This window comes from Pleurodeles waltl, chromosome 8 (assembly GCF_031143425.1).
Source record: "Pleurodeles waltl isolate 20211129_DDA chromosome 8, aPleWal1.hap1.20221129, whole genome shotgun sequence".
Classification (NCBI taxonomy): Eukaryota; Metazoa; Chordata; class Amphibia; order Caudata; family Salamandridae; genus Pleurodeles; species Pleurodeles waltl.
In genome coordinates, this window is record NC_090447.1 from 1,351,486,711 (window position 1) to 1,351,513,857 (window position 27,147).

At 47.1% G+C, this 27,147-nt stretch overlaps 1 protein-coding gene across 2 annotated transcripts in view; it reads right to left on the reverse strand.

Annotated features, from left to right (window-relative positions):
* DYNC2H1 (dynein cytoplasmic 2 heavy chain 1) overlaps positions 1-27,147 on the reverse strand; it is a 1,541,159-nt gene that overhangs the window by 237,062 nt on the left and 1,276,950 nt on the right. For both annotated transcript variants that reach the window (XM_069202358.1, XM_069202357.1), the window contains one exon: positions 12,151-12,255. In XM_069202358.1, the coding sequence (XP_069058459.1) occupies positions 12,151-12,255 (105 nt within the window). The remainder of the gene's footprint in view (positions 1-12,150; positions 12,256-27,147) is intronic.

The following is a 27,147-nucleotide window of genomic DNA, read 5'->3' on the forward strand; positions in this document are numbered from 1 at the left end:
CAAGCCCTTTTAGAAATCTATTTTCAATAGGGGACTCAAACAATAAGGGCTGGTCAGGCAGCCACAGAAAAGCGGATAAACCATATAGATAGCCCTTTTTGTGGGGTTTCTGGTTGGCTAGGGTACACACCTCAGCAAAGCAGAACCCACCACTCTAGTCATGTGTCTAGTAAGTTACACACCAAAGATAATCTGTGGTCACACCCTGGTAGCTTGGCACGGAGCAGTCCGGCTTATCCCCAGAGGTCATGTGTAAAAATATAAAAGGGAATGCCCAATGCTAACCTCTGAGAGGAGAAGCCCTCCCAGTAGAGAAAAACAAAATAGGACATGTGAAACATAAAAGTACATGTCCTGCCTTTAACATACACAGCACCCTGCCCAAAGGGCTACCTAAGACCTACCTTAGAGGTGACTTAGGTGTAGTGAAAGAGGAGTTAGGCATTGGCATGTAGTTTGAAATACCAAGTCAATATGCAGTAAAACTGTGCACACAGGCACTGCAGTGGCAGGACCGAAACAAGCTTAAAACAATAGGTGGCGCAATTAGCGCTGCAGGCCCACTAGTAGCATTTAAATTGCAGGCCCTGGTAATACGGTATACCAATTGGCAAGGGCCTTAAAGGTAAATTAAATAAGCCAAACAGGTGTAAACCAATCATACCACGATTTAGGGGAGAGAGCACATGCACTTTAGCACTGATTGGCAATGGTGAAGTACCCAGAGTCCTAAAGCCAACAGAAAGAAGATCAGAAAAATAGGAGAAAGGCTAAAAGATAGAGGATAACACTACAGAAAGGGTCATTTCCAACTGTGGTGTTTTCTCTGTTTTGCTGTTTGAAATGTTGCACAAATACTTTACATACTGCCTCTAAAAGTTAAGCCTCAGTGATCTGTGCCAAGCTACCAGAAGGTGAGAATAGGATAGTTTAGGGTTTTCCTGACACATACCCTGACTAGGATTGTGGTTGCTGTTTGACTACGGTTTTCACCCCAGTCAACCAACAACCCAATTTCTAACAGGACTAGTATGCTGCTTGATCAACCTTACAACCAGAATGGTGGGGCTAAGCCAGGAAGGTAAGTGGTGAGAGGCACAGGGTTCACCGCTTTGACTTTCTATCTTAGGTTCGCTCTGGAGAAGCTTTGTGATGCTTTAGGCTGCTGGAAGCCTCAGAGCATGTGAGCTATCATCACGCAGGTCTCAGTTCAAAGACTCAAAACACAATGAGTGTTCTTTGAAAGTCCCAGGCACTTCTGTTGCTGGCACAGTCTTGTGAGACTGGTACGAAAGCCATCTTAAAAAGGGCTATCAGCCATAAGAACAGAAGCAAGTTTTTTGAGACATGCAGATGCATCTGCCATCTTGCAAGGCAATCTGATGAGACTGAATTTCCTGGGGAGTAGAGGTATTTCAGGAGGTCTACAAGAAAGTATTCCAAACAGGTGTAAACACACTTAGCTATTGTGATGAAGTTCTGGTGTTCAGCCACTAAGAAAGCTTCAAAGCTAACTTTGACTAAACCTTGTTCTCTTATTGCTTTTGAAAGCAATATAAAGCATTCTCATGGCCCTGTGCGCTTGAGGCAGTGGTGGAAATAATGGAAAACTGGTCCACTCATCAGCTATTGTACTCGCAATGTAACTTTGAGTCCCTCTTTGGCAGATAGAATACATGCAAGAAGAGTAACCTGCATATCCAGCAATGCTTGAAGATGTGTGATAACATATTAACTTATTATGACAGGGGTGAAATTAACATTTTGGCATTTGTTTCCATTTGGTTTTATTTTGCCTGAAAATATTATCCTGTTTTTCTCATGGAGCACAGAAATATCATCTTTGTCCTATATAAACTTATAATGGGCAGGCTGTGATTGAGTGTGTCTCTTTAAAAAGGTAATTTCAAGTGTACATTGAACTGCAGTCTAATGGCCTTTTCAGAGGTTGCCTTTTGTACATTTTCATCAAAATGTTTTCAAGGATGACTTTCTCATTTTTTGAATTTATTGCAGTGATCAATTGGTCGCGTTAGATGTGAAGGGCAGGCCGAAATGAACTGTTTATGGTACCTCGCTCCATAAAAGTTTGCTGGAATTGTTTCAGCGCTGATCTCCAATACAAAATAAAGGTGTTTCTCTTTGACTGATGGTAGTAGCACATGCAAGTAAAGGGTGCATCATAAGTCTGACTACTGCCAGCAACACAGTGATTTGCTTTCTCTGTGGAAATTACTAATTACTTAAAACCTAAAAATATGTGCAAAATGCCGAACCGGCCACATGTTGATGCTTGAATTTCCCTGTTTGAAAACAATAAACTTTTTATTGTGTTTGAGTAAAAACGTTTTCAGGTGACATATTTTTGCATGAGTTGTAGTTTTTGAGCTTAAAATATAAATATGTTAACGGTTGTTAATTGAGGTCTTTTGATGAAAAATTACTCTGTACATTATTGTTATTTAGCTACTGCAGTAGTCTGATCACTGCATGACTTCCCCGGTGCTGCTAATGGAGGGCATGGGGAATCATAAGAGTTTTCAGATGTTTGTGAATTTTCAGAGATGCTTGACAAAAAAAATACATGAGCTACTGTGTTCAATTACAGTGGTCACTTTCTGGGGCTGTTAATAGTTGCAGACAACTCTGTTCATGTTACTTTGAAAGGACATAATGTCTAATAGATTTATATCACGAAAGGGTTTGTACATAGGAACACAATTTTTACATCTTCCATTGAACTTCAATTCGGTGTTTGGTCGTTTTCAGTTTTTCTTTATTTTAGATTGCCATGTCTCAAGTTCCCTGACATTGAGCTCTGTTTTAATAAGGAGAGTTGCAGTTATGGCTTAGTGTAACAAATATGTTTCAGAGAAGACACTCTTTAGATGTGGAAGACGCCAGGTTTGATCCCTTCTTTTCCAAAGTCTTAGACAAGAAATGTAGAGTTCTGAAAGACAATCCTTCCTTCCTGGGCTGAAATGCACTGTTGATAGTCATTGATAGTGAAAGTGGCCATCAGCGAAGGAATATATTTATTGACAAGGTCACTACGTAATGTTAGGGGACTGGGTCTTACAACACCAAACAAAGACCGCCATGGGAATTATTTAAGTGATGATTAGTTTATCACACGGTGCATAGCCATATAGATCTAGAAACACAGCTGTATGGTAATATCTCGGGTTAGACCATGGCTGAAATACAGACATATTCAAAAACATTTTATGCTCAATAAATAATTAAGTACAGTGCAACAGACAGTACACTGTGTTATAAGCACTGGTAAAGCCAATATGTGTCACCTTTAAAAGTGAGTACTAATCTACTGGCTTTGTCCATGGTTGTGTGTTTGTGGCACATTGTGATGCAGGCATGAACATCTGTTGCAACACATATGCACCCATGGTTCACAATGCATACAGGTATGACCACGGCGGTCATCTTGCAGACTATTCCAAGATGGCCACCATGTGCGCACATGCATGTGACTGCTGTGTATGTGTCCTGTTCGTATGCGTACGCATGTGTCATGACGCACTGGTGATAATTTTTTTATCTTACCATTTTAACATAGTTGGCGGATTGTTGAAATGATAACGTAATTTTTTTTAAAAAGTACAGTGGAACAATTGAAAATAAAGCGACTGTGCCATATATTATAAAAAGGAAAGAAAAAAGAAAAAGAACCCTCAGTGTTCATATCTTTAATTAACCTTTGTAATATGTAGCAATTATTCTTTAAAATGCATATCCAAATAAAGCATAACAATGTCAGAACCTTCATATGTCGTACTCTTTTTTTTCTACATTTCATTGAAGCTGCTAATCTGATAGAGAGTTCTAGATGAAGATTCCTTTCCATTGAATTTCCTCAGACTGGAACTGGAAACTTTTGCACAAGCAAAACCCATGCATGGGCCATGAGGTGGCTCCATCCAGTTCCGTGTGGCATCGTCAGCATTGTTGGCACCGGATGAGACATCATCGTGGTCATTTATATAGGTGCCACCCAGGTGTGTGGACGTCAGTTCTTTTCTTTCTGCATCAGTTAGTGCAGCTCTAGAGAGCTACCCCTCTGTTACTTTTAGACAGACCTTTTTCAATATTTTGTCAAGGTTTTTTCTTGTTGTTGTGTTGAGGATGTCATCTAGGAAGGCAGCATGGAGACTGAGTGGCTACAGTCGACAGCCTTCGACCTTTGACCAAGTTGCTAACAGATGTCCAGGACTAGGACTCCTCAAGCTAACGCCGTGGTCACAGCTTTTCCTCTGGTGGAATGAACTCTTAAGCCCTCAGAAGGCCTTCAGAAGGCTGTTTCTTGGCCAAGGCGTAGCAAATTTTAATATAGAAAATGACCCAGTGTGAAATGATTTGCTTCAGTACTGTCCGACCTTCCTGTGCTTCCATGAAGAGTTGATCATCCACCTGGAACTCTTTTGTGAAGACAAGCTAAAACAACGTTCTTTTTGGGGTCAAATGGTGCAGTCGCTCCTCTTCTTTAGAGGGATGTGGAGGAGCATAAAAAGTGAAAAGGGTGACATTGTCCCAAATGGAATGGGATGATCACTTTTAGAAGGAAAAAGGGCCCTAGTGGGAAGTATATATTTGTCTGGAAACAGGGTCAAATAAGGAGGCTTAGCTGAGAACGCCTGCAACCTCCCTCACCATCCTGGCAGACGGTAAGCAGTCAGAGGGGACAACTAAAGCAGCGGTCACCGCAAATTTTAAGGGGAGGTGTTGGAATAAAAAAATAATAAAAAAAAAACGTACCTCTTCCCATCGCTACCGCCTCCTGTCACCTCGTTCCTCTCATTCTGGTGTCCCAGCATTCACTGGAACACCAGGACAGGCTTCCCAGCAATCCAAGCTCTGCTTTCATGCTAAGTCTAGCATGAAAGCAGCATCAGGATTGGTCTGAGCGGCTTGGACTGCCACTCAGACACTGTCCTGGGGTCTGTGCAGTTTCTCCAGCCCGGCCGTTCAACACAGCCGGGTTGGAGAAACCTAAGAGGCCATGTGTGTTTGCCGGCCTAAGACGGCTGGCCAAACACACATGAAAACTTAGGTGCACACTCTCCTCCTCCTCCTTCCCACCTCCCGTGGCACAGCCTGCACTTCCCTTCACATGCTGCTGGCTGAGCCAGCACCTAAAAGATAAGATGATAAAGATATATAGTTTTATTTTTCAGCTCCTGGCTTAATGAGGGGGACGACGCACCTTCGCCATTGAGAAGGAGCCGCCCCTGGACAATTGTGCAGTGCTTTGAAGGGAGTACACATGAGGTAGGTGAGACCTAGATTACGGTCCCACTGAGGCATGATAGAGGGCGATGGGGGAAAAAATGTACAAGCCCTTTGAGAAACCAATTGCTCAGGTAGCCGCAGGAAGGTGGACAGAGCAGAGAGAAAGCTCTTCAGAACACCCAAGAGGAGAGCCCTGTTGGGCACGAGTAAGAATAAAGAGAAGAATATCAGAAAGAGAGGCAGAAAGAGGGTTGATAGACCATTCTGTACAATAATTTACAAACCTTTGCCATCAGCAAGTGGTGGAGGGATGGCTGGCTGACACAGCCTATCATTACAGACTTCAGGAGGGAGGTTGAAAGCTGTCAACTGTTGCCGCTCAATCTCCAAGCAAGAAGGCAAAGAGTTGACAAGTTCGGGTGGACAATCCTCCCCTGCTTCTGCGACAGAAGATCCGCCCGAAGGAGCAGCCTTATCGGAGCATCAATGCTCATTCTTAGAAGCTCGGGATACCAGACTCTCCATGCCCATTCCGATGTTCCAGTGCCAAAACAATGACTTGGGCCAGGTCATTACTGATCTTCTTGAGCACTCTCTACAGTAGTGGTATGGACTGAAAGACATACAGGAGGCCTGAATTCCACTCAAGATGAAAAGCATCTCCAAGCAACAGCCGCCTTGGAAACTCCAATGCACAAAACTGCTGACATTGTGCATTGTCTTTGGAGGTGGACATATCCAACCAAGGCTCTCCCCACTGCTGAAAGAATTCTGGCGCCATCCCCGAACGGAGACACCACTCGTGATCTGCTAGACATCGGCAACTGAGTTCATCCGCCCTGGCGTTCAGAGAACCTGCCAGGTGTTGAACCACCAGTGTTATGCCCCGCTGTTCCAGCCATGTCCAGAGATGCAGGGCCTCTTGACAAGGGGGTCCACAACTCCACCTCTCCCTGCTTGTTGCAGTACCACATAGGGGTGGTGGTGTCCATGAACACCTGCACTATCCTCCCCTTAACAGAAGGAAGAAATGCTTTCAATGCCAGTCGGATCCCTCGTAGCTCCAGCAAGTGGAGGCCGAAGACCAGAGTCCTCTGATCTTCACCTCTCCTAGATGGCAGCACCATCACAGAAGTGACACGTCTGTCACCACTGTGAAATCTGGTTTTGGAAGGGAGTAGAGTCTGCCTTTAACCCCAATTCTGATACGTCAGCCATCACTGCAGGTCTTTTGTAGTTCCCTCCGAGATCTGGACCATGTTGGCGAGATTCCCCTGATGCTGCACCCGCTGGAACTTCAGGTCCCCCCTGCAGTGCCCGTAGCCACAAAAGGGACAAAAGGCAGACTGGGAATGTGGGGTCACTGAGAGGCTCAAGGACTTGGCGGTAGCCTGTGAGTCCTTAAAGCACCCAGACGCTGAGCCTGCCTTCTCTCCAAAGAGACGTGTCCCATTAAAGAGTATGTCCATGACGTTGGCCTGGACATCCCCCGAAAAGTCAAAGATTCTAAGCCAGGCATGGCACCTAAGAGCCACTGACAAAACCACTGCTCAGCGAGTCTGTGGTGTCCAATCTACACATGATTATGAACTTTGCTGCATCTCTCCTTTCCTTTACTACTTGGAAGAGGATGGTCCAGGCCTCCTCAAGAACCTGTGGCAGTAGTTGCGCAACCGTATCCCACAATGTGTGGGAATAATGGCCCAAAAGGCATGTGGTGCTCACAAACATATGATACTCCCTCCGCCCTAGCCACGGTAAGGGTAGAAAGCCCATCAGTATCTTGATATGTGTCCAGTCTAATGGCATCACCCAGCTACTCATACTAGTCCATAGATGTTCCCAACTGGTATTCTAAAAGGTCCTGTGACTCCTCCCACTCCTCCCCTATGTCTCGCTGCTCAAACAAAATGCTCGGGCAGCAACCTAAGACCAACAGAACCTGTCGGTGCCAGAGTCGCCATTGAGAGACACTGTTCCGATTGAGTCATCGGTGATCAGAATGGGAATGACACTGCCGGTGGCACTGGGAGCATCAGGACCAACACTGGAGAAGGTCACTTTGTCATGACCAGCGCTGGTCTGGATCCAAGAAAAGATCTGTGAGACCCCATCGGAGCCGAGGCCAGAGCCATTGGTGCAGAACCAGGAGGGGCCTCTTCTGACCTCACGGGGCCCAAAGGCAGTGTGGAGGAGTCAGCTGTAGGAAAGTACCCTCTTTTTGGCATGGTTACCCCCACTTTATGCTGCCTACTATCAGTGTGCTTAGACTGTTTTCAAAAGGATCCTGCTAACCAGGAACCCATTGATTGTGCTCACTCCCTCCACATTTGGTTGCCTAGGACCTTTGTGCACTCCACAATTGGCATACTGGTGTCCCCTTGTAAGTCCTGCGTATATGGTACATAGGTACCCAGGGGATTGGGACACCGGGGGTCCCCCATGGTCTGCAGCATGCATTATGGCACCCATGGGAGTCCATGCACAATGTGTCCGCAGGCCTGCCATTGCAGCTTGCATGAAAAGGTGCATGCATCACTACACCAGGTCACTGTAAGTCACCCCTATGGTAGGCACTCCTAGCCCAGAGGGCAGGGCACAGGTCCCTCTGTGTGATGGCACCCCTGTATGAGCAGAGGTGCCCCTACGAACTCCAGTTCCATTGCACTGGACTTCGTAAGTGCAGGGAGGTAATTTTACCTGCGTAATGGACACAGGTCACTACCTATGTCCAGCTACATACATAATGGTAACTCCAAACCTGGGCAGGTTTGGTATCAAACATGTCAGAATCATACCCCAATGCTAATGCCAGTATTGGTTGTACGATTCCCTGCACTCTGGGGGCTCCTTAGAGGACCCCCCACAATATTGCTCTTACCAGTTTTCTAGGGTTTTCCAGGCAGCCCGCACTGCTGCCACCCGTCTGACAGGTTTCTGCCCTCCTGCTGCTTGACCAGCTTACGCACGGGAAGGCAGAACAAAGGATTTCCTGTGAGAGAGGGAGGCAACACCCTATCCCTTGGAAATAGGTGTTATAAGGCTTGGGGGTGTAGCCTCCTCAATCCACTGGCTTTCTTTGAAGGGCACATTTGGTGCCCTCCTTGGTTAAACTGGTTGGCACCAGTCCAGGGACCCCCCCAGTCCCTGCTCTGGCGCAAAACTGGACAAAGAAAAGGGGAGTGACTACTCCCTTGTCCATCACCACCCCAGGGGAGTTGCCCAAAGCTCCTCCAGGTGACCACTTGATTCTGCTATCTTGAAACCAAGATGTGCAGAGGCACCCAAGAGCATCTGAGTGGCCAGGTCAGGTAGGTGACATCAGAGACACCTCCTGACAGGTGAAGGAAACACCCTTTTAGGGCTATTTAGGGACTCCCTTGTGGGAGGGTCCCCAAATTCGGCATGCAAGACTCCACCAGGACTCTTCTGCATCGTTTACTTCTGCTCCTGGCCATTGGAACCCCAACTGGACACTTCAGGAACCAACAAGATTGCAACTCCCGGGATGACCTTGCCTTGCAAAATTGTTTCTCTGGCTCCTTCCAGCAACTTCAACATTTCCCCAGCTCTGCATCCTCTGGGGTTGGCAAGACTTTGGCTGCACCAAGAAGCAAGAAGGAATCTCCCTTGGAGTGAAGGAGTCACTCCCCTGCATATGCAGGCACCTACAGCAACAATGTCTGGCTGTGTGGATCTGCCCTCCTCTGGAACTGCGTGGATCCTGCTTCACAGCTGGTGGTCTGGAGTGGTCTCCTTGGTCCTCTCTGTCTGCTGTCCAACTTGAGAGATGGTGAACCCTTGCCTCTCCTTGCAGGACAGTACCCCTGTGCCCCATGGCTTTTGCAGCAACCAAGGCTTGTTGTCTCCTGCTCCAAGGGATCTTCAGGCTCTGAGCAGCCCCGGCCTCCAGCACATCATCTTGCCAAGGACAGACTCCTCTCTGTTGCTCCAACGACGTGGGACTCCTCTCCAGGTGTGCTGATTGGGCCTCACTACAACTTACTGTGCCTGCTGCCAGTGGGTTGCTTGTGGGGGCTGCAACTGTTTCCGCTGGCTCTCCCAACTGCTGAGGGTCAGCCCGGACTCCCCTCCAGGGGTCGAGCCCTCTAGACCTTGCTGGTCCTCTTCAGCCTTGCAAATCTTCTTTTGCTTCCTCTTGCATTTGCCAAGGCATGCTGGTGGTTCTCCTAAACCACTGACCACCTGAAACCCAACAACCAAAGTGGGACACGATCTCCACTGCTCCAAGGACTCCTCTTCAGCTACTGGGCTCCACAGCTAGTCTTCTTCTTCCTCCGTCAACCCAGATCAAAGACATTCCTCGACAACCTAAAAAAAAACTATTCAACAAAAAGTAGAAAAAAACTATCAAAAGGCATCAGATGGTAGCTCTTTCTCCAGATCAGTGCTAACTGGCACAGAAAGAAAAGGACTGACATCCGTGTGCCAAGGTGACACATATATAGGTGACCGCGACATCACTTCCAGGGCCAACCACGCAGCGCGGAACCGAACAAAGCCACCTTACAGTGTGCAAGGGTACTGCCCACATAAAAATCTTCTGGATCCAGTCTGATGCCTGAGAAATTCAAAGGTAAGAAATCTACAGCTAGAAGTCTCTATCAGATGCAAGAAGTACCAACCAGGGACATCTGGTCGTGCCGGACCAGGACAAAGTCAAAAGTTCAGGCCGACTGCAATGGAGGACGTGCCAGCTACCAGAACCCAGTTAAGCCTGCTGAGCAAAAGTACCTTAAATCCTGTCATTTTGCTTTCGTCCACTAAAGCATACAGCAAAGGTCAATGCGTCAGCCCACTTCAGCTGTAGGCAAACTTTACTCTGAATTATGGTATTCTGCCCTGTCACAGGAAGCACTGCCGCACAAAAAAGTAGTTCTCTTCAGTGCCATGCCAAGGAATATTTTTTCTTTTTTTTTCATGTTAGCAAGGCCCTTGTATCTCCCACAAAAATGCTTTATCTAAAAAACACGGAAAAACAAAACAAGCACTTACAAAGGCCAAAGGCTCGCTGCCGACACCTGACCAACTGGCTATGTCAGTACTTGTTCTAGGAGAATGCCAATACTAAATTACAACCCATTTACCAGAAAACTTATTACGGTAAGAGTTTAGTTTTTCCTATACTTACTGACGTGTGGGTTCTCTTAGGAGGGGAGAGCAGGCTACTGTTCATATGAAACTTTGTTTTTAAACGAGTGGTAAACTTTGCCGTTTAGGTCATGCTCGTTACAAATAGTTTATACATTCCCAACACCTCACACTGGTGAGATAACTGTTATTAGTGGAGCAGGGACAGTGGAACCGAGGCTCAGATGTGTGAGGAGCCCATCTGCATCGCTTGAATGACGATCTTTTACTATCCAGCAAGGGGGCAGTGGGGGTCATTTTTATTACTTGCACAGAGCCAACTGAACCCTTGATATGCCCAATGCTTAATTTGTGCTTGTTGTTGTTTTTGGTGCTGTGAGTAAAAGACACATATGGGAAAGACGGAGGAAGAAAAAAACGAAGAAGCGTCACAATGGGAGAAAGAAGAAAGCTGCAAAAGTGAGTTGAAAGGGCAGGGAGCGGTTTTAAATGGATTGAAGAGGCCTGAGAAGGCTTCAGGATTACACTGCCTCAGTATTCAGTGTTCCCACATTTAATTACAGCAGCCGCGTGTTTAAGAGAAGAGCATTGAGCACCGGCACATTTTTATTTACAAATTAAGCACTGGATATGCCTAATGCTTCACACACGTGAATAGTTTCACACACTCCTGTCTGAAAACGCTGGCCTTTCTGTACAACAGATGAGCGTTGTGTGTCACGTGCTAGCCTAGTGTTTACCAGAGGGTGTACACTGAGATGGTGGAATTAGTGTGGGGTGACTCCAAGTGAAGGCAATCACCACCGGCCTCATTTAGAATCCCGAGGTAATGGGTAAAAAAGTTTACTAATCATGTTTGCTGAGTTTACCTACCCAATGTACACATTTGGTAATATGTGGTAAAAGCTAATTAATTCACAGAAAAAAAACATTTTAAGCTATATATCTGCTGCTGTAAATAATATTCAGACTGGACACATCCTCCTGGGGATTGTAAGCAGTACACAAAATGGGAGCCCCCTTATGTAAGTTTAAGGATTCAAAATATGTACAATAAAATAGATGGAATGATCTTGTGATAAGGAAACAGTGAAAATCAGAAGCAACACTTTACTGCATTAAAGCATATAAGGTCCTTTTGAAAAAAATAAGTGTAGCAAAAAAAAAAAAATCAATTAAAAAAAACACCAGGAGGTTACATAATTTCCCTCTTCTTATAGCGTCAGAAATGTATTAAAGAATTGATATACAGCAGCAAGAGTTTGGTGGATGACGCGCATTCCAAAGATGGCGAGAAACCAACCTATTACCTCAGTACAACCCAATACGTAGCCATGCTAACGTCACGTTTTTGAACATTTCCTCCGAATGAGGTGGCTACTAGTAAAGAAGTAAACCAAATGCGCAAACACATTCATGATTTAAGACATAACACGCACCCATTCTCTCTCTATCTCTGTGCATCCATCTCCAAACTAAATAGGAAGTTATTACACAGAACTGTTAAATCTGTAGAAAATGAAGGCTGTCTCACAAAAGATTTCACTTGTACAGCTACGCATAACTATAATACTTCTGCAAACACCACATATGTCTCAAGGTGCTTTCACATAGCCAAATAGGAGCCATCAGGGATTCATTATAAGAACAATCCAATTAGCAAGGGGCAGCAAACACAGGTCTATAGTTCTATTAATTGTTCTGAATACCAGACAGTATATAGAGTATTCCAAGTTTTGGAAACGTCATCAAACTGATATAATGCTTTGTTATATCGCATTTTAAACTTACCTGGGAACTAATCATGCGTTGAGATGATCGAGCAATATTGGCAGGTAAACCAAAGAATCCAGGTTTGTCATCTTCAGGTAGTCCTTCAATAACATTTCTGTAGTCCTACAAACACAGTGAGATAGATTATAAAAAATATACTTAACTCCACAATTGGGCTTTTTAAAATACATCTTGGTAAATAGAACGTCTATGCAAACGAACAAGAGACAACAGAGGTCAATATTTTGACATAAAAGAGGAAACATTTTAGCTGTGGCTGTAATATTTCACTAGGAAGCTGGTTCTTTACATAGTGGACCAAAATGAGGTACATTGTGCAGAGTCCAAGCTATGCCCACAGGTATCACTGAGGCACAAAAGACATGCCAAATGTTCTCTTACTGGGTAGTGTTGTGGAGCAGTTAGGCATATTAGAGGGTAGTGCTGATAATGTAAGGCACACAATCATGTAGTAAGTGAGACACACACTCAATAAAGAACTCAGACACTAATTTATAAAAATAACACATACTTTCATAAACAGGGAGTGCAGAATTATTAGGCAAGTTGTATTTTTGAGGATTAATTTTATTATTGAACAACAACCATGTTCTCAATGAACCCAAAAAACTCATTAATATCAAAGCTGAATATTTTTGGAAGTAGTTTTTAGTTTGTTTTTAGTTTTAGCTATGTTAGGGGGATATCTGTGTGTGCAGGTGACTATTACTGTGCATAATTATTAGGCAACTTAACAAAAAAAATATATATACCCATTTCAATTATTTATTATTACCAGTGAAACCAATATAACATCTCAACATTCACAAATATACATTTCTGACATTCAAAAACAAAACAAAAACAAATCAGTGACCAATATAGCCACCTTTCTTTGCAAGGACACTCAAAAGCCTGCCATCCATGGATTCTGTCAGTGTTTTGATCTGTTCACCATCAACATTGCGTGCAGCAGCAACCACAGCCTCCCAGACACTGTTCAGAGAGGTGTACTGTTTTCCCTCCTTGTAAATCTCACATTTGATGATGGACCACAGGTTCTCAATGGGGTTCAGATCAGGTGAACAAGGAGGCCATGTCATTAGATTTCCTTCTTTTATACCCTTTCTTGCCAGCCACGCTGTGGAGTACTTGGACGCGTGTGATGGAGCATTGTCCTGCATGAAAATCATGTTTTTCTTGAAGGATGCAGACTTCTTCCTGTACCACTGCTTGAAGAAGGTGTCTTCCAGGAACTGGCAGTAGGACTGGGAGTTGAGCTTGACTCCATCCTCAACCCGAAAAGGCCCCACAAGCTCATCTTTGATGATACCAGCCCAAACCAGTACTCTACCTCCACCTTGCTGGCGTCTGAGTCGGACTGGAGCTCTCTGCCCTTTACCAATCCAGCCACGGGCCCATCCATCTGGCCCATCAAGACTCACTCTCATTTCATCAGTCCATAAAACCTTAGAAAAATCAGTCTTGAGATATTTATTGGCCCAGTCTTGATGTTTCAGCTTGTGTGTCTTGTTCAGTGGTGGTCGTCTTTCAGCCTTTCTTACCTTGGCCATGTCTCTGAGTATTGCACACCTTGTGCTTTTGGGCACTCCAGTGATGTTGCAGCTCTGAAATATGGCCAAACTGGTGGCAAGTGGCATCGTGGCAGCTGCACGCTTGACTTTTCTCAGTTCATGGGCAGTTATTTTGCGCCTTGGTTTTTCCACACGCTTCTTGCGACCCTGTTGACTATTTTGAATGAAACGCTTGATTGTTCGATGATCACGCTTCAGAAGCTTTGCAATTTTAAGAGTGCTGCATCCCTCTGCAAGATATCTTACTATTTTTGACTTTTCGGAGCCTGTCAAGTCCTTCTTTTGACCCATTTTGCCAAAGGAAAGGAAGTTGCCTAATAATTATGCACACCTGATATAGGGTGTTGATGTCATTAGACCACACCCCTTCTCATTACAGAGATGCACATCACCTAATATGCTTAATTGGTAGTAGGCTTTCGAGCCTATACAGCTTGAAGTAAGACAACATGCATAAAGAGGATGATGTGGTCAAAATACTCATTTGCCTAATAATTCTGCACTCCCTGTACATTTAGATACCATGGTCATAAGAATTGTAGGAAAGTAGCCTCTTTTTGGCAAGGTTACTCCCACTTTTTGCCTGTTTGTCAGTGTGTTTGACTGTGTTCACTGGGATCCTGTGCTCTCTGCCTTTAAACTTGGTTGTTCGGACCACATTCACACCACATTTGGCATACTGATGCCCCCATGTAAGTCCCTAGTATATGGTACCCAGGGCATGAAAGTACCAGGGGTTCCCCATGGGCTGCAGCATGTATTATGCCACCCATGGGGAGCCCATGAAAAGTGTATCTGCAGGCCTACCATTGCAGCCTGCATGAAAAGGTGCATGCACCTTTTCAATACAGGTCACTGCACCAGGTCACTGTAAGTCACCCCTATGGTAGGTCCTCCTTGCCCAGAGGGCAGGGTGCAAGTACCTGTGTGTGAGGGCACCCTTGCACTAGTAGAGGTGCCCCCACGAACTCCAGTTCCATTTTCCCCTACTTTGTGAATGCTGGGACGCCATTTTATGCGTGTACTGGACTTATGTTACTACCTATGTACAGCTCCATAATGGTAACTCTGAACCTGGGCATATTTGGTATCAAACATGTTGGAATCATAACCCAATACTGTTGCCAGTACTGGAAGTATGATTCCATGCACTCTGGGGGCTCCTTAGAGGACCCCCAGCATTGCTCCTACCAGCCTTCTGGGGTTTTCCAGGCAGCCCAAGCTGTTGCCACTCCTCAGACAGGTTTCTGCCCTCCTGCAGCTTGATCAGCTCAAGCCCAGGAAGGCAGAACACAGGATTTCCTGTGGGAGAGGGGGGTAACACCCTTGCCCAAAGGAAATAGGTGTTACATAGCTTGGGAGGGCAGAAACCAGCCTGCATCGGTTCAGGGACCTCAAGTCCCTGCTCTGGACAGTGTAAAGGGGAGTGACCTGTCCATCACCACCACAGGGTTGGTGCCCAGAGCTCCTCCAGAGAGTCTCTTGATTCTGCTATCTTGAATCCAAGGGGGGCAGAGGCCTCTGGGAGCATCTGACTGGCCAGGTCAGGCAGGTGACGTCAGAGCCTTCTCCTGATAGCTGATCACCTAGCTAGATGACCAATCCCCCTTCCAGGGCTATTTAGGTCTCCCTTTTGGGAGGGTCCTCAGATTCGGCTTGCAAGATTCCAGCAGGTCTCCTCTGCAACTTCTAGAATGACTTCTAGCCACTGGAACTGCAAATGGACCACCCAGGAACCAACAATTTGCATCCATGAGAAAGACTTTGCTTGCAACATTGTTTCCACAGCTCCTTCCAGTTTCTGCAACATTTCCCCGGCTGTGCATCCTCTGAGTGTTTATTTTGTAACACTGAGTGTTTTCTTTCATGTGTGCAAGTGCTGTGTGAGCTCTGCATGTCTCCTAGATATGCCTTGTCTGCTCATCCACAGCTACCTCTAGAGAGCCTGGCTTCTAGACACTGCATACACTAAACTAATAGGGGATACCTAGACCTAGTATAATGTGTAAGTACCTTAAATACCTACCACACACCAGGCAGCTTCCTACAAGAATCAGGTGAGTACTTTTTGAATTATGAATTTTTATCATTTTCAAAAGTAGACAGTGCACTTTTCAGATGCAGTAATGTTATCCTATGGAGTTAGAACAAGCACTGCATACAGGTACAGTAAAACGACTTAAGGGACCAATGACCTAGACTTAGGGTCAGCATGGGTCAAGGTTGAAGGCCACAACAACAGGTCACCCCAGGCGGCACAGGGGCGGTTAGGTGCAGTGGTGCAGTTCACTATCGGGTGCCCCGTGTAAGTCTATGGGGATCAGGCCGATCACAAAGTTGCTGCGGGGGTGGCCTGAGAGTCCAGTCCAGGTGAACCACTGAGGAGGTTCAGTTCTTGGGATGTTCGGGGACGTAGGTCTACCAGTGGTCCTGTTCTTCTCAGTCTGGGATGTTCGGGAGCAGAGGTGGTTTGGACCGTGGGTATACTATCACCGGAGGCTGTCGCACTACAGGGGGCCCACAGAAACTGGCTGCAGATGTGGACTGGAGTGCCAGTCTGACCAAAACAACAGGTGGGCTTGGGTCTCATGAGCCTGGGGGACATAGGGTCCTCTTCTCTTTGGTCCAGGGTGTACAGGGGCAGAGGTGGTGTGGACCGTCAGGTTTACTGTCACCGGAGACGGTAAAGGAGGTCTGCAAAATCAGGCTGCACACGCCATCAGGAAGTCCACAGAGGGCAAGCTCAAGGTGGGCTTCAACTCTGGAGGGCCTGGGGACCACGCTGACACTGCTGGCCCCCCTTCAGCTCAGGGTAGGTGGCTCGGGTTCAGTGGAGATTTCCAGCATTGGGTTTTTGGCAGTCCCGGTTCTCACAGTTCTTATTTTGGGTGCCTGCGGTTGCAGGGGAGCAGCTCCTCTACTTTAAGGGAGTTCTTGGTGATTTGCAGAGCACTGGAAGCTTTCCCAGTTTCTTGGAGGCTGCAGCATCAGGATAGGTCATTTGCTCCTCGAGGTTCTAGTGCAGCAGGTAGGCTGCCAGGGTTGGTGCCAAGTCCATTGTGCTCCTTGGTTCTTGGGTTCAGCAGACTTCTCGTCCATTTCTCCTTTTGTGTCCAGCGAAGATCTGGGGATATGGTATTGGGGTCTCCTAAATACTCAATTTAGGGGGTGTTAAGGGGAGTGAAGGATAGAAGCCAATGGGCTACTTACCATGGGGGGGGGGGGGAGTCACTACACACCTTAGATGCCAACTTCCTGTGGGGAATGGCATTCACCCTGTCCAGAGTCACTAAATCCCACCACACACAAGATGGTAGAATTTTCTAAGTTATGTCCACTTCAGGCTGGCCAACCTAGGGGTGTTTCCAACCTGGAATGTGACACACCTCCTGCACAGCTAATTTTTCCGCCTGTCCAGTTGCCAGATGGGCCCTGAGGCAGGGAACTGGCATCTTTCTCTGAAGAAGGCCAGATCTGCATACCAAAGGTGGTGAGCTTCTTTGAAGCTCCTTCCTTGTAATGCCAGTCATGCTGTGGGAGGGGTGGGTAACACCCTAGCCCGGAAAGGCTGGTATGTTATTCAGGAGGCACCTCTAAGGTACATGTAGTATTAAATCAATTACTGGAATCAGTGAGGGTTTATTAATATGAGATGTTTTATACCAAACATCCCTAGGTTCAGATAAGCCATCATGTACCTGGGAAACTTGTACTGACTAGTGTGCAGGACATGTATTGCAAAAATGGCTTTCATGTACATTTACTATGTCTAAGAATTCACAAAGACATAGTAGGGGCATATTTTCTTATGCATATATGCCCTCACTTGTAATATAATGCACCCCGCCCTAGGTCTGAAGGCCTGATGAAGGGGTGCTTACAGATATTACAAGCAATGTTTATGGGGAAATGGCACACAAGTATGTGTCATGTTGTGTTTTCAATTTTGGGAGCACCTTGTCACACATAAGGTTGGTGCTGGATCCTTCAGAGTGGCACAAGCTGTGCTGCAGCTCTGAGGGGCCCTCTTCAGTACCCATGTCATAGGTACAAGGGGTACCATCTACTAAGGACTTCAAGGGGGTTGAAGGGCCTGATCACTTGGGGATTAGGTCACCAGGTGTCTTCTTTTAGCGAACGAATACTGGCACTGGGGACCTGGTTAGCAGGAACCTAGTGCACTTCAGTCAAAGTTGCATCTAAAGACCAAGCAAAAACTGTGTGTGGGAGAGTAGAGGGTCCTGCAACCAGAACCCTGCTCCCTACAAGTAGGCATTTAACTTAGTTATTGGTAGGCACTTTCATCAGGCATTTTGAATTATAACAATGACAGGTTCTATATTTTACTGCTCCAAAGATGCATCAGAGAGCAGGCTCTACACAGAAAGGTTTATTTCCACTGTCCATGTGGCATTGCAACAGCAGTGATAACCTAAAAATGCAATATTATGTCTCATTATATCATAGCATTTCTCGTCAAATCTCTTCTGGTACTGTACTCTTCTGAAACTGCCTGCCTCTTGCAGATGGGCGTGGACTCATGGGGAATATATTTACGGCAGAGAACAGTCGCCTGACTACTCAAATTATTCCTTACTCTTTGCAGCATCCTAGTAGTGGTGGCGTAAATACCATCTTGGGCCTTAACATCCAGCAAGTATAAGGGGAAATCTCAAAGATGGGGAAGTAATAAACAGTTTTACAGCAACAATCTACAAGCGATAGAAGAATAATTACTAACATGGAATACAGGTTCACCAAGCACGATTTACTGCTGGTTCACATCATCCAAAAAAATGACTTAATGTATCTTTATGGATTCACACGCCTGAGTCTGTTACATTTCAAACTAGCAGTGTACATATAATTAATACACCAGTGCCAATCAGGTAGTTTATTCCCCTCGTAAATACCAAGATGGATTCACTAAGTTGGAGATGAATGCATCTCTACTCTCAGTATGGACTATAAGAAACAGTTACTTACCTTCGGTAATGTATAATCTGGTAGAGACTATTGGGGGTCAATATGACCCCGGCAGTGAGTGTTAATGTGGCGGTAGTACCGCCAACAGGCTGGCGGTACATACAGCCATATTGTGAGAATGGCGGTTTAGATGCAGCCAACCCGTCACTTCTCCACTCATACTGCCATGGCGGTATCAGCCGCCAGGCCGGAGATGTCAATCTCCAGCCCGGCGGCCAGCACAGTACCACCAGCCGCATTATCAGCCTGCCTACCACCATGGTTTTCGTGGCGTTAGCAACGCCACGAAAACCATGGTGGTAGGCCCTACAGGTGACAGGGAATTCCATCCCTGTCGCTGGTAGGCGGCGCCCCCACCCCCCCATCACTCACCAAACACCCCCCACTCCTCCTCCATCCAAATTTCCCCCCCCTCCGATCAACACACCCCCACCCCCTCAGATCAACACACACTCTCCACCCCCTCTGATCCACAAACACCCCCACCCCCTCCAATCCACAAACACCCCCATACACGTACACACCACACAACTGACCCCACAGCCAAACACGCACACATCACCCCATTCCCCCACCAGTCACAGCACCCCTCACCCCACACTCCCCTCCCCGCATACGCTCACACATACCATGCATACACCCATTCACTAACACTGCCATACACGCATTCATGCACATACTGCCATACACGCATTCATATACACACTGCATACACGCATTCATACACACTGCATACATGCATTCATACACGCACTACATACATGCATTCATACACTCATACTTAGACATACTGACAGACATTCTTACACAATCACAGTGATATGCAGACACGCACTCACTTCACCATTCTTACACGCATTCACTCACATGCATACAAACATGCAAACTACAAAACACACACAGATGCATTCACACACTCACTCACTCACACATTCATGCAGACACTCAGACACACACGACACCCCCCCACCATCCCACCCCCGTCCCCAGTCAGAAGCCCGACTTACCTTGGTCGAGGAGGTCTTCCGGCAGGGAACAGGAAGGGACACTGCTACCGCCAGCAGTGGCTGCCAGAAGAACACCACCAGGCCGTATGAATTGTCATAATACGGCTGGCGGCGTTCAACTGGCGTGGCGTGCTGGTGGTAGCAGCGCCAGCTTACCACCGTCCACCAGCATGATCAATGGCGGAGTTCTGCCATTCTTGTGGCGGGAATCCAGCAGTAATTATAATATGCTGGACGGATGGTAGCTGCGGTGACGGTATTTTGGCGGCCGTCACTGCGGGGGTAGGTGTTTTTTACCGCCAATGTCAAAATGACCATCTATATCTAACTGCAGATTCCATACCTTTGAAATTCCCAGGTGTCTAACTGGATCCGGAAACCTTACATGAGCAGTACCCCTGCGTGCCACTGGGTGGCTTTGTATGGTTCCACAAATTGTTGTTGGTCCCAGAAGCGACATCACGGTCACCAGTATAGGCAACACCCAGGTGCGCAGGCATCAGTTACATTTCACAACTTTCCACACCAGGAGCACGGAGCCATGATGTGAAATGACGAAGGATGACAGGAGGAAGGTTGAACGCTGTAATTGTTGCCACTAAATCTCCACGCAAGAAGGTGGAGAGTTGACAGGTTTGGGTGGAGTACCCCCCCTTGCTGCTGCGACAGAAGATCCTCCCAAAAGGGAAGCCTGATTGGAGGACTGTAGCTCATTTTCAGAAGCTCGGTGTTGGACCCTGCCCTTTTACAGGGTCATTCCCCAGACTTTTTGCCTCCTTATTTTTCTGACCTTTGTTGGCTGACGTTTTGACTCTGAGCACTTTTTCACTGCTAACCAGTGCTAAAGTGCATGTGCTCTCGCTTACAAATTTGGTATGATTGGATTATACCTAATTGGCATATTTAATTTACCTATAAGTCCCTTGTAAAGTGGTATCCCTATACCCAGGGCCTGTAAATTAAATGCTACTAGTGGGCCTGCAGCGCTGCTTGCGCCACCCACTGAAGTAGACTGTCAAACCTACCTAAGGCCTGCTAACGCAGAGCCTGTGTGTGTAGTTTCCTGCCACAGGGACCTGACATCTAAATTTACTTGCCAGGCCCAGAACTCCCCTTTTACTACATGTAAGTCACCCCTAAGGTACGCCCTAGCTAGCCCTTTAGGCCGGGTGCAATGTATGTAGAAGGAAGGACATGTGCCATGCTGCGTGGCCTGTCCTGGTAGTGACAAACAGCCTAACTTGGTGTCTCACTGCTGGGAGTGCTGCCTCCTCATAGGATTGCATTGGAAATGCCCTGCCTTATGTGTAAGGGGTATTGTCTGATTTATGAGGGGTAGCATAGGCATGTTTGGTATGGTTGTGATAGTGGTGAGAAATGCTGCTTACTGGTGTAGGTGTATTTTTTATTACTATCACAGAAATGCCACCTCTAGAAAATGCGCATTTATCTGTGCTTATGACTTTGGGGTTTTGCAGCTTGTCTCCAATCCACGTCTGGGCAGACTGACAGTTGGGGCTTTCTGCATACTTCTGAAACAGCCTGAACACAGGGAGGGTGTCACAGAGGTGCATCTACATATTGTAAAGCCTTCCTAGGCTGAGAGAAGGGAGAGGCGGGGCACACCTGCATTTGTAAAGACTGTGCCCTGGCCTCACACAATAGGGTCGTTAACCCCCCACTGATGTTTGGAGTCTGTGCAGAAAGGAGAGAGGGGGCACTCCCAGAACCAGTTGTAACTGTCTGGAACCTCCTCTCCCCACCATTGTAAGACACACTGTAAACCCAGTATAAGTACAGGGGAATTTTCCCCACAATTTGAACATTCTTGGAACTTGGAACTGTACACAGACCGCTGATGAATGGACTCACCAGGAAACCACCTTGGACTGCTGCTGCTGTGCTGACTTGTGACCTGCCTGGTCACTAAGAGGAACTGCCACCATCTGCACCCCTTGTGCTGGCCTGTAGCTGGGCCCATCAGCCCTGTGCTTTTTCTTGCTTTATTGTTCCCAGGGGCAGGGTGCTGTGGCCCCTGACCCCTGCCACGATCGCTACAGCTTGGTCTGTAGCGCTTGGGAAAAGCGCTCTTTCTTGAAGTCCTGCAGAAAGATCACAGCCGCAGCCGCAGCCCGGGCTTTAGCTTTGCCCCAGCGCTTTGAAAAGCGATTTACTTTTGCCAAAAAGACACCGCCGCAGCCCGGGTTTATGATCGAGCCCCTAGTGCTCCCCACGGCGACTCTTCTTTGGTTTAATCACCGCCACGGCCTGGGCGCCGCATTTTTACTTCAGCGCGAGGATCGCGCTGACCCTAGTACCCCCGTGGCACTTACCAAAGGTAAAGGAAGGAGCTTGCACGCTCCTACCGTGTCCCCGGGTTACGTGCCCTTTTCAGATTCCCCCCGGGGCACACCTCGGCTTCGATTCCTCACGCTGCTTCCCTCGCGGACGAGGGAAGGCAGAAACGCGGCTCGCGCACCGGACCGGGTGCGGCCTCCTGTGGAAGCTGGTGCAGAGTCTCATCGGAGGCCCCTGCTTCCCCCGCTATCTTGTTAGGCAGCCGCGGACAAGGGCTGCTGCCTCCTAGTCCTAAGCAGGACACGGGGAGAAAAGGGAACCCCCTTTCCCCCGGTCACTGCGCTAGGGGTGCGATCGCCCCACACTGCCTTAATCTCTGATGCCCCCAAGGATCACGGGTCCCCAGAGGGGCCCGGTCTTCGCATTGTAAAGGGGGTGCAGACCGCCCCGCTCTACCAGGAACCCCGGTTTGCGCATAGGAGAGCCGGGGGCTCCAGTGCTCATCTTTTAAGCACTAGGAGTGCCTCTTCAACTGGAAACAGGTACTTTTTAGGGAATCTAGGGCCAGATGTAGGTACAAAACAATTTGCGACTTGCAAATTGCGAGTCCTTCCGACTCGCAAATTGCAACTCGCAAACTGGTATGCAGAAAGGTGTCTCAGACACCTTCTGCGACTCGCTATGGGGTCGCAAGGACCCACCTCATGAATATTTATGAGGTGGGTCGCAGTTTGCGACCCCATAGCAAGTCTAGGCACTCACGGGGATGGTGGCCTGCTGGAGACAGCAGACCACCATGTCCGTGACTGCTTTTAAATAAAGCAGTTTTTTATTTTTCTCTTTGCAGCCCGTTTTCCTTAAAGGAAAACGAGCTGCAATAAGAAAAAATACCGAAACCTTTTTGTTTTGGTTTTTTCAGAGTAGGCAGTGGTCCATAGGACCACTGCCTGCTCTGAAAAAATATTTTTGTGAGCATTCACAAAGGGGAAGGGGTCCCATGGGGACCCCTTCCCTTTTGCGAATGAGTTACCATCCACTTCAAGTGGATGGTAACTGCGAGTTGGTTTGCGACCGCTTTCGCGGTCACAAAGCAACTCTACATCGTGATGCGGTCGCAAATAGGAACGGAACACCCCTTCCTATTTGCGAGTCGGAATCACATTTTGCGAGTCGGTACCGACTCGCAAAATGTGATTCTGCATCGCGCTCAGTCTTTTGCGCCCCGCAAACTGCATTTTTAGCAGTTTACGAGGTGCAAAAGGCTTCCTACATCTGGCCCCTAGACTCTAGGAGCCTAATACAGACTTTTAGATTTCCTACCTGTTTACTGTTCCTATATATATGTGCTAATGTTCCTGTTTATGGGCATGTCTAGCTGATATGTATTTATATGACTTGGGAGATATTCTCTAATGTTCCTTTTATGGGTATTTAGGAATTGTTCATGACAAGTGGATATATCTTTTACTGTAATTCCTGACTACTGCTTATGTTGCAGGATCCTAAGTACTTACGTGTTCTAATGTGACAACTGCATATTCTTGCAGAGTATTAGTAACTTGTGTAACATTCGGACAACTGCTAAGGTAGCAGGGTATTACTTACGTGTAATGTTGGTCTAATTATGTTTTGTGCAATACAGATTATTTTTACATAGCTCAGTGTTGTGTTTACTTTGTGGTGTACATTTTGCGTCACGTGTGTTGTGCAAACGCTTTACACATTGCCTCTGGGATAGGCCTGAATGCTTGTGCCAAGCTACCAAGGGGGTGAGCAGGGGTTATCTTGGATGTGTAACTCCCTAGCCCTGACTAGAGTGGGTAGGTTCTGCCTGGCTGAGGTGTATACCCTAGCCAACCAAAAACCCAATTTCTAACACTCGAGATACCAGACTTTTCCTGCTCGGTCCGGAGCCACAAGGATAAGTTGGGCCTGATCTTCTTGAGAAGTCTGGGCAGAAGTGGTATGGGCAGAAAGCCATACAGGAGGCCTGAACTCCACTCAAGATGAAAAGCGCCTCTGAGCGATAGCCGTAGTGGAAACTCCAACATGTAAAAGTGCTGACATTGAGCATTCTCTTTGGTGGCGAACAGATGTAACCAAGAGTCCTTGCACCACCTCTGAAAGGAGATGTCATTAGTGATCTGCTAGGCAACACCGGCTGAGCTTGTCCACCCTGGCGTTCGGACAACCTGCCAGGTGTTGAACCACCAGGGTTATTCTCTGCTGATTCAGACATGTCCAGAGACGCAGGACCTCTAGACAATGTATCCACAACCACACAACACACTGCTTGTTGCAGTACAACATGACAGTGGTGTTGTCCATGAACACCTGCATTAACTTCCTCTTGACAGAGGGAAGACATGCTTTTCAATGCTAGCTGGATCGCTCATTCCAGAAGTATTGCATCTGTCACTACTGCGAAGTCTGCTTGAGGAAGGTAGAGCAGGCTACTTTTGATCGAACTGTGGTTCCCAATCCACCACTGCAGGTTTTTTGCAGTTCCCTCCAAGATCTGGACCATGTCGGAGAGATTTCCCTGATACTGCGCCCACTGGAACTTCAGGTGCCACTGCGGAGCCTGCATATGCCATTTGGCATGATTTGCCAGCAGGATGAAAGAGCCAATGAGGCCCAGCAGCCTCAGAGTCCGTCTCACCGAAACCCAGCATGGAGGCTGAAACATTGAAATCATAGCCTGAATATCCTTGACTTGTCACTCCAGAGGATAGGCCTGAAACTGCACTGTGTCCAGAATGGCTCAGATCAAAGGGAGCATCTGAGAAAGAGTTAAGTATGATTTCGAAACGGTCACAGTGAATCACAGCGAATGCATGAGGTACTCCTTAGAGAAAAGGGAGATGACTGCCTGGTGTGAGCCCACCTTTAGCAGCCAGTAGTACAAGTAGGGGAAGACTGCAACCCCTGACCTCCACAGATGTGCCGTAACCACCACCATCTCCTTGGTGAATACCCAAGGGACACTGATGAGGCCAAAAGGGAGAACAGCAAACTGAAAATTCTTGGGGTCCACCGTGAAACTCAGCTAAGTCTTGTGGGCAAGCAAGAGGCGGATTTGGAAGTAGGCCTCCTGCAAATCCAGTGTTACCATTCAGTCTCTAGGATTCATGGTAGACCGAACTTGAGCTAAAGTGAGCATTTTGGATTTCTCATTCATCAGAAAGAAATTGAGAGGGTGTAGGTCTAATATAGGGTGAGGGCCTCTGTTCCTTTGGCCGTCAGAATGTAGTGGTAATAGCAACTACAACCTACTTCTGATACAGGCACCCTCTTGATGGCTCCTTTGGCCAAAAGAGTCTGTCCTTCCTCATGAAGCACGGTAACCTGGTCCTCTGTCAGCCGATTTGGGGATGGTGGCATGGGTGTCAGGATTACTAAGAAAGGGATGGAGTAACCTCGCTAAACAATCTGTAACCCCCTATCCTATGTTATGAATTGCTAGCAGGTGATGTTGGATCCTGCTGACCACCGGGTGCCCATGATGCTATGAGGACAAACTAAATGGGTTCTGAGGCTGTGGCAGTTGGGGGAGTTGAAGGATTGGGTAGACCCATGGCTGTGTGTCCGACAATCCATATGCTATTGAGGGGCAACCGGTATCTCTGAGAACCAAGGTGAATATATATGTAATCACTAAGTTTCACTCTGGAAAAAATGATACGTTTAGACTTCTAAAACCAACGGCACATAATGTATCACTCAGCTGTAGAGGCTTTAACAGTTTTATTGCTGTTAAACCATATTGCAATAATACATGTGTTATAGGACTCTTACCTTGGGGGTAAGATTGCTTAGATTGGGGTACCGATGGTACTTACACCTTATACCAGGTCCAGGTATCCCCTCTTAGAAGTGTAAGAAGTGTCTAGAAGCCAGGCTCTCTAGAGGTAGCTGTGGATGAGCAGCCAAGGCTTATCTAGGAGACATGCAAAGCTTGTGCAATACCACTGTAGTTACACTGCACTTACACACATGAAAGAAAATACGCAGTTGTACAAAAATAAAGGTACTTTATTTTTGGAACAAATTACCACAAAATATTAGAAAGGTAGCCTACCTTAGGAGGTAGGTAATACACTAAATATATACACTAGCAATCAGAAATAGGCATAGAAAAGGTTAGAAAACAGTGCAAATAGCAGGGGGAGCACAAACCATATGCTAACAAAATGGAGTGTGAACAAGGTACCCCCACCTACCTTGTGGGTAACACAGTACCCCCCAGCGACCAGGAATGCTGGAGTAAATCACTGGAATTTTCCCAAACCACCCAAAAGGAGTAAACGAAAGGGAAAGAAGACACCCAGAGAAGACTGCAAGAAAACCAGGAATGGATTCCTGAAGAAAGAAGACCTGTGGAGAGAGGTGACCACCTCCAAGAGTCACAGTGGATTTCGGGAGGAGTAGGAGCTACTACCCACCCAGCTGTGGATGCAGGAGCTGCTCGACGGTGATGAAGAATAGGTCAGCACTGCAGCCCTGGATCCGGAGAAGAGCTCCTGATGGATGCAGATGATCCCACGCCAGAAGGAAGATAGCAGCTGGGTGTTGATGAAGGAATTCAACCAACAAGCCTTGACAAAGGCAAACTTGCGGTTAGTGGAAAAGAGGTGCTGCCGGGGGACCAGCAAGGCCCAGGAGGGCTCAACCCAGGAGGGGGAGTCACAGGGTATGCTCAGGGTTGTTGAGTCCGCAGAAGCAGAGGCAGCGCCCACAGGAGTCCCAAAGGACAGGGACCCAGGAGTCGCAGAAGAAGCCCATGCAGCACTACAAAAGAGGATCCCACACCGCAGGAGAACCAAGCAGGAAGCTGTGCATTGCAGGAAGAAATGCAGGGGGCTGGAGTTATACATCGCCTGAAGAGCCCTTGGAGGAGATGCAAACAAGCCTTGGCAGCTGCAAGAGACGTGGTGCACAGGGGTACTGTCCTGCGTGGGAATGCAAAGGCTTACCTCCTCCAAGGTTGGACAGCTGGCAGAGAGGACTACTACGGATCACAACCCGTGATGCAGGATCCACGCAGCTCAAGATGAGAGGAGATCCACGCAGCCAGTCGTCGCTCATTGTAGGTGCCTGCGGATGCAGGGAAGTGACTCCTTCTCTCC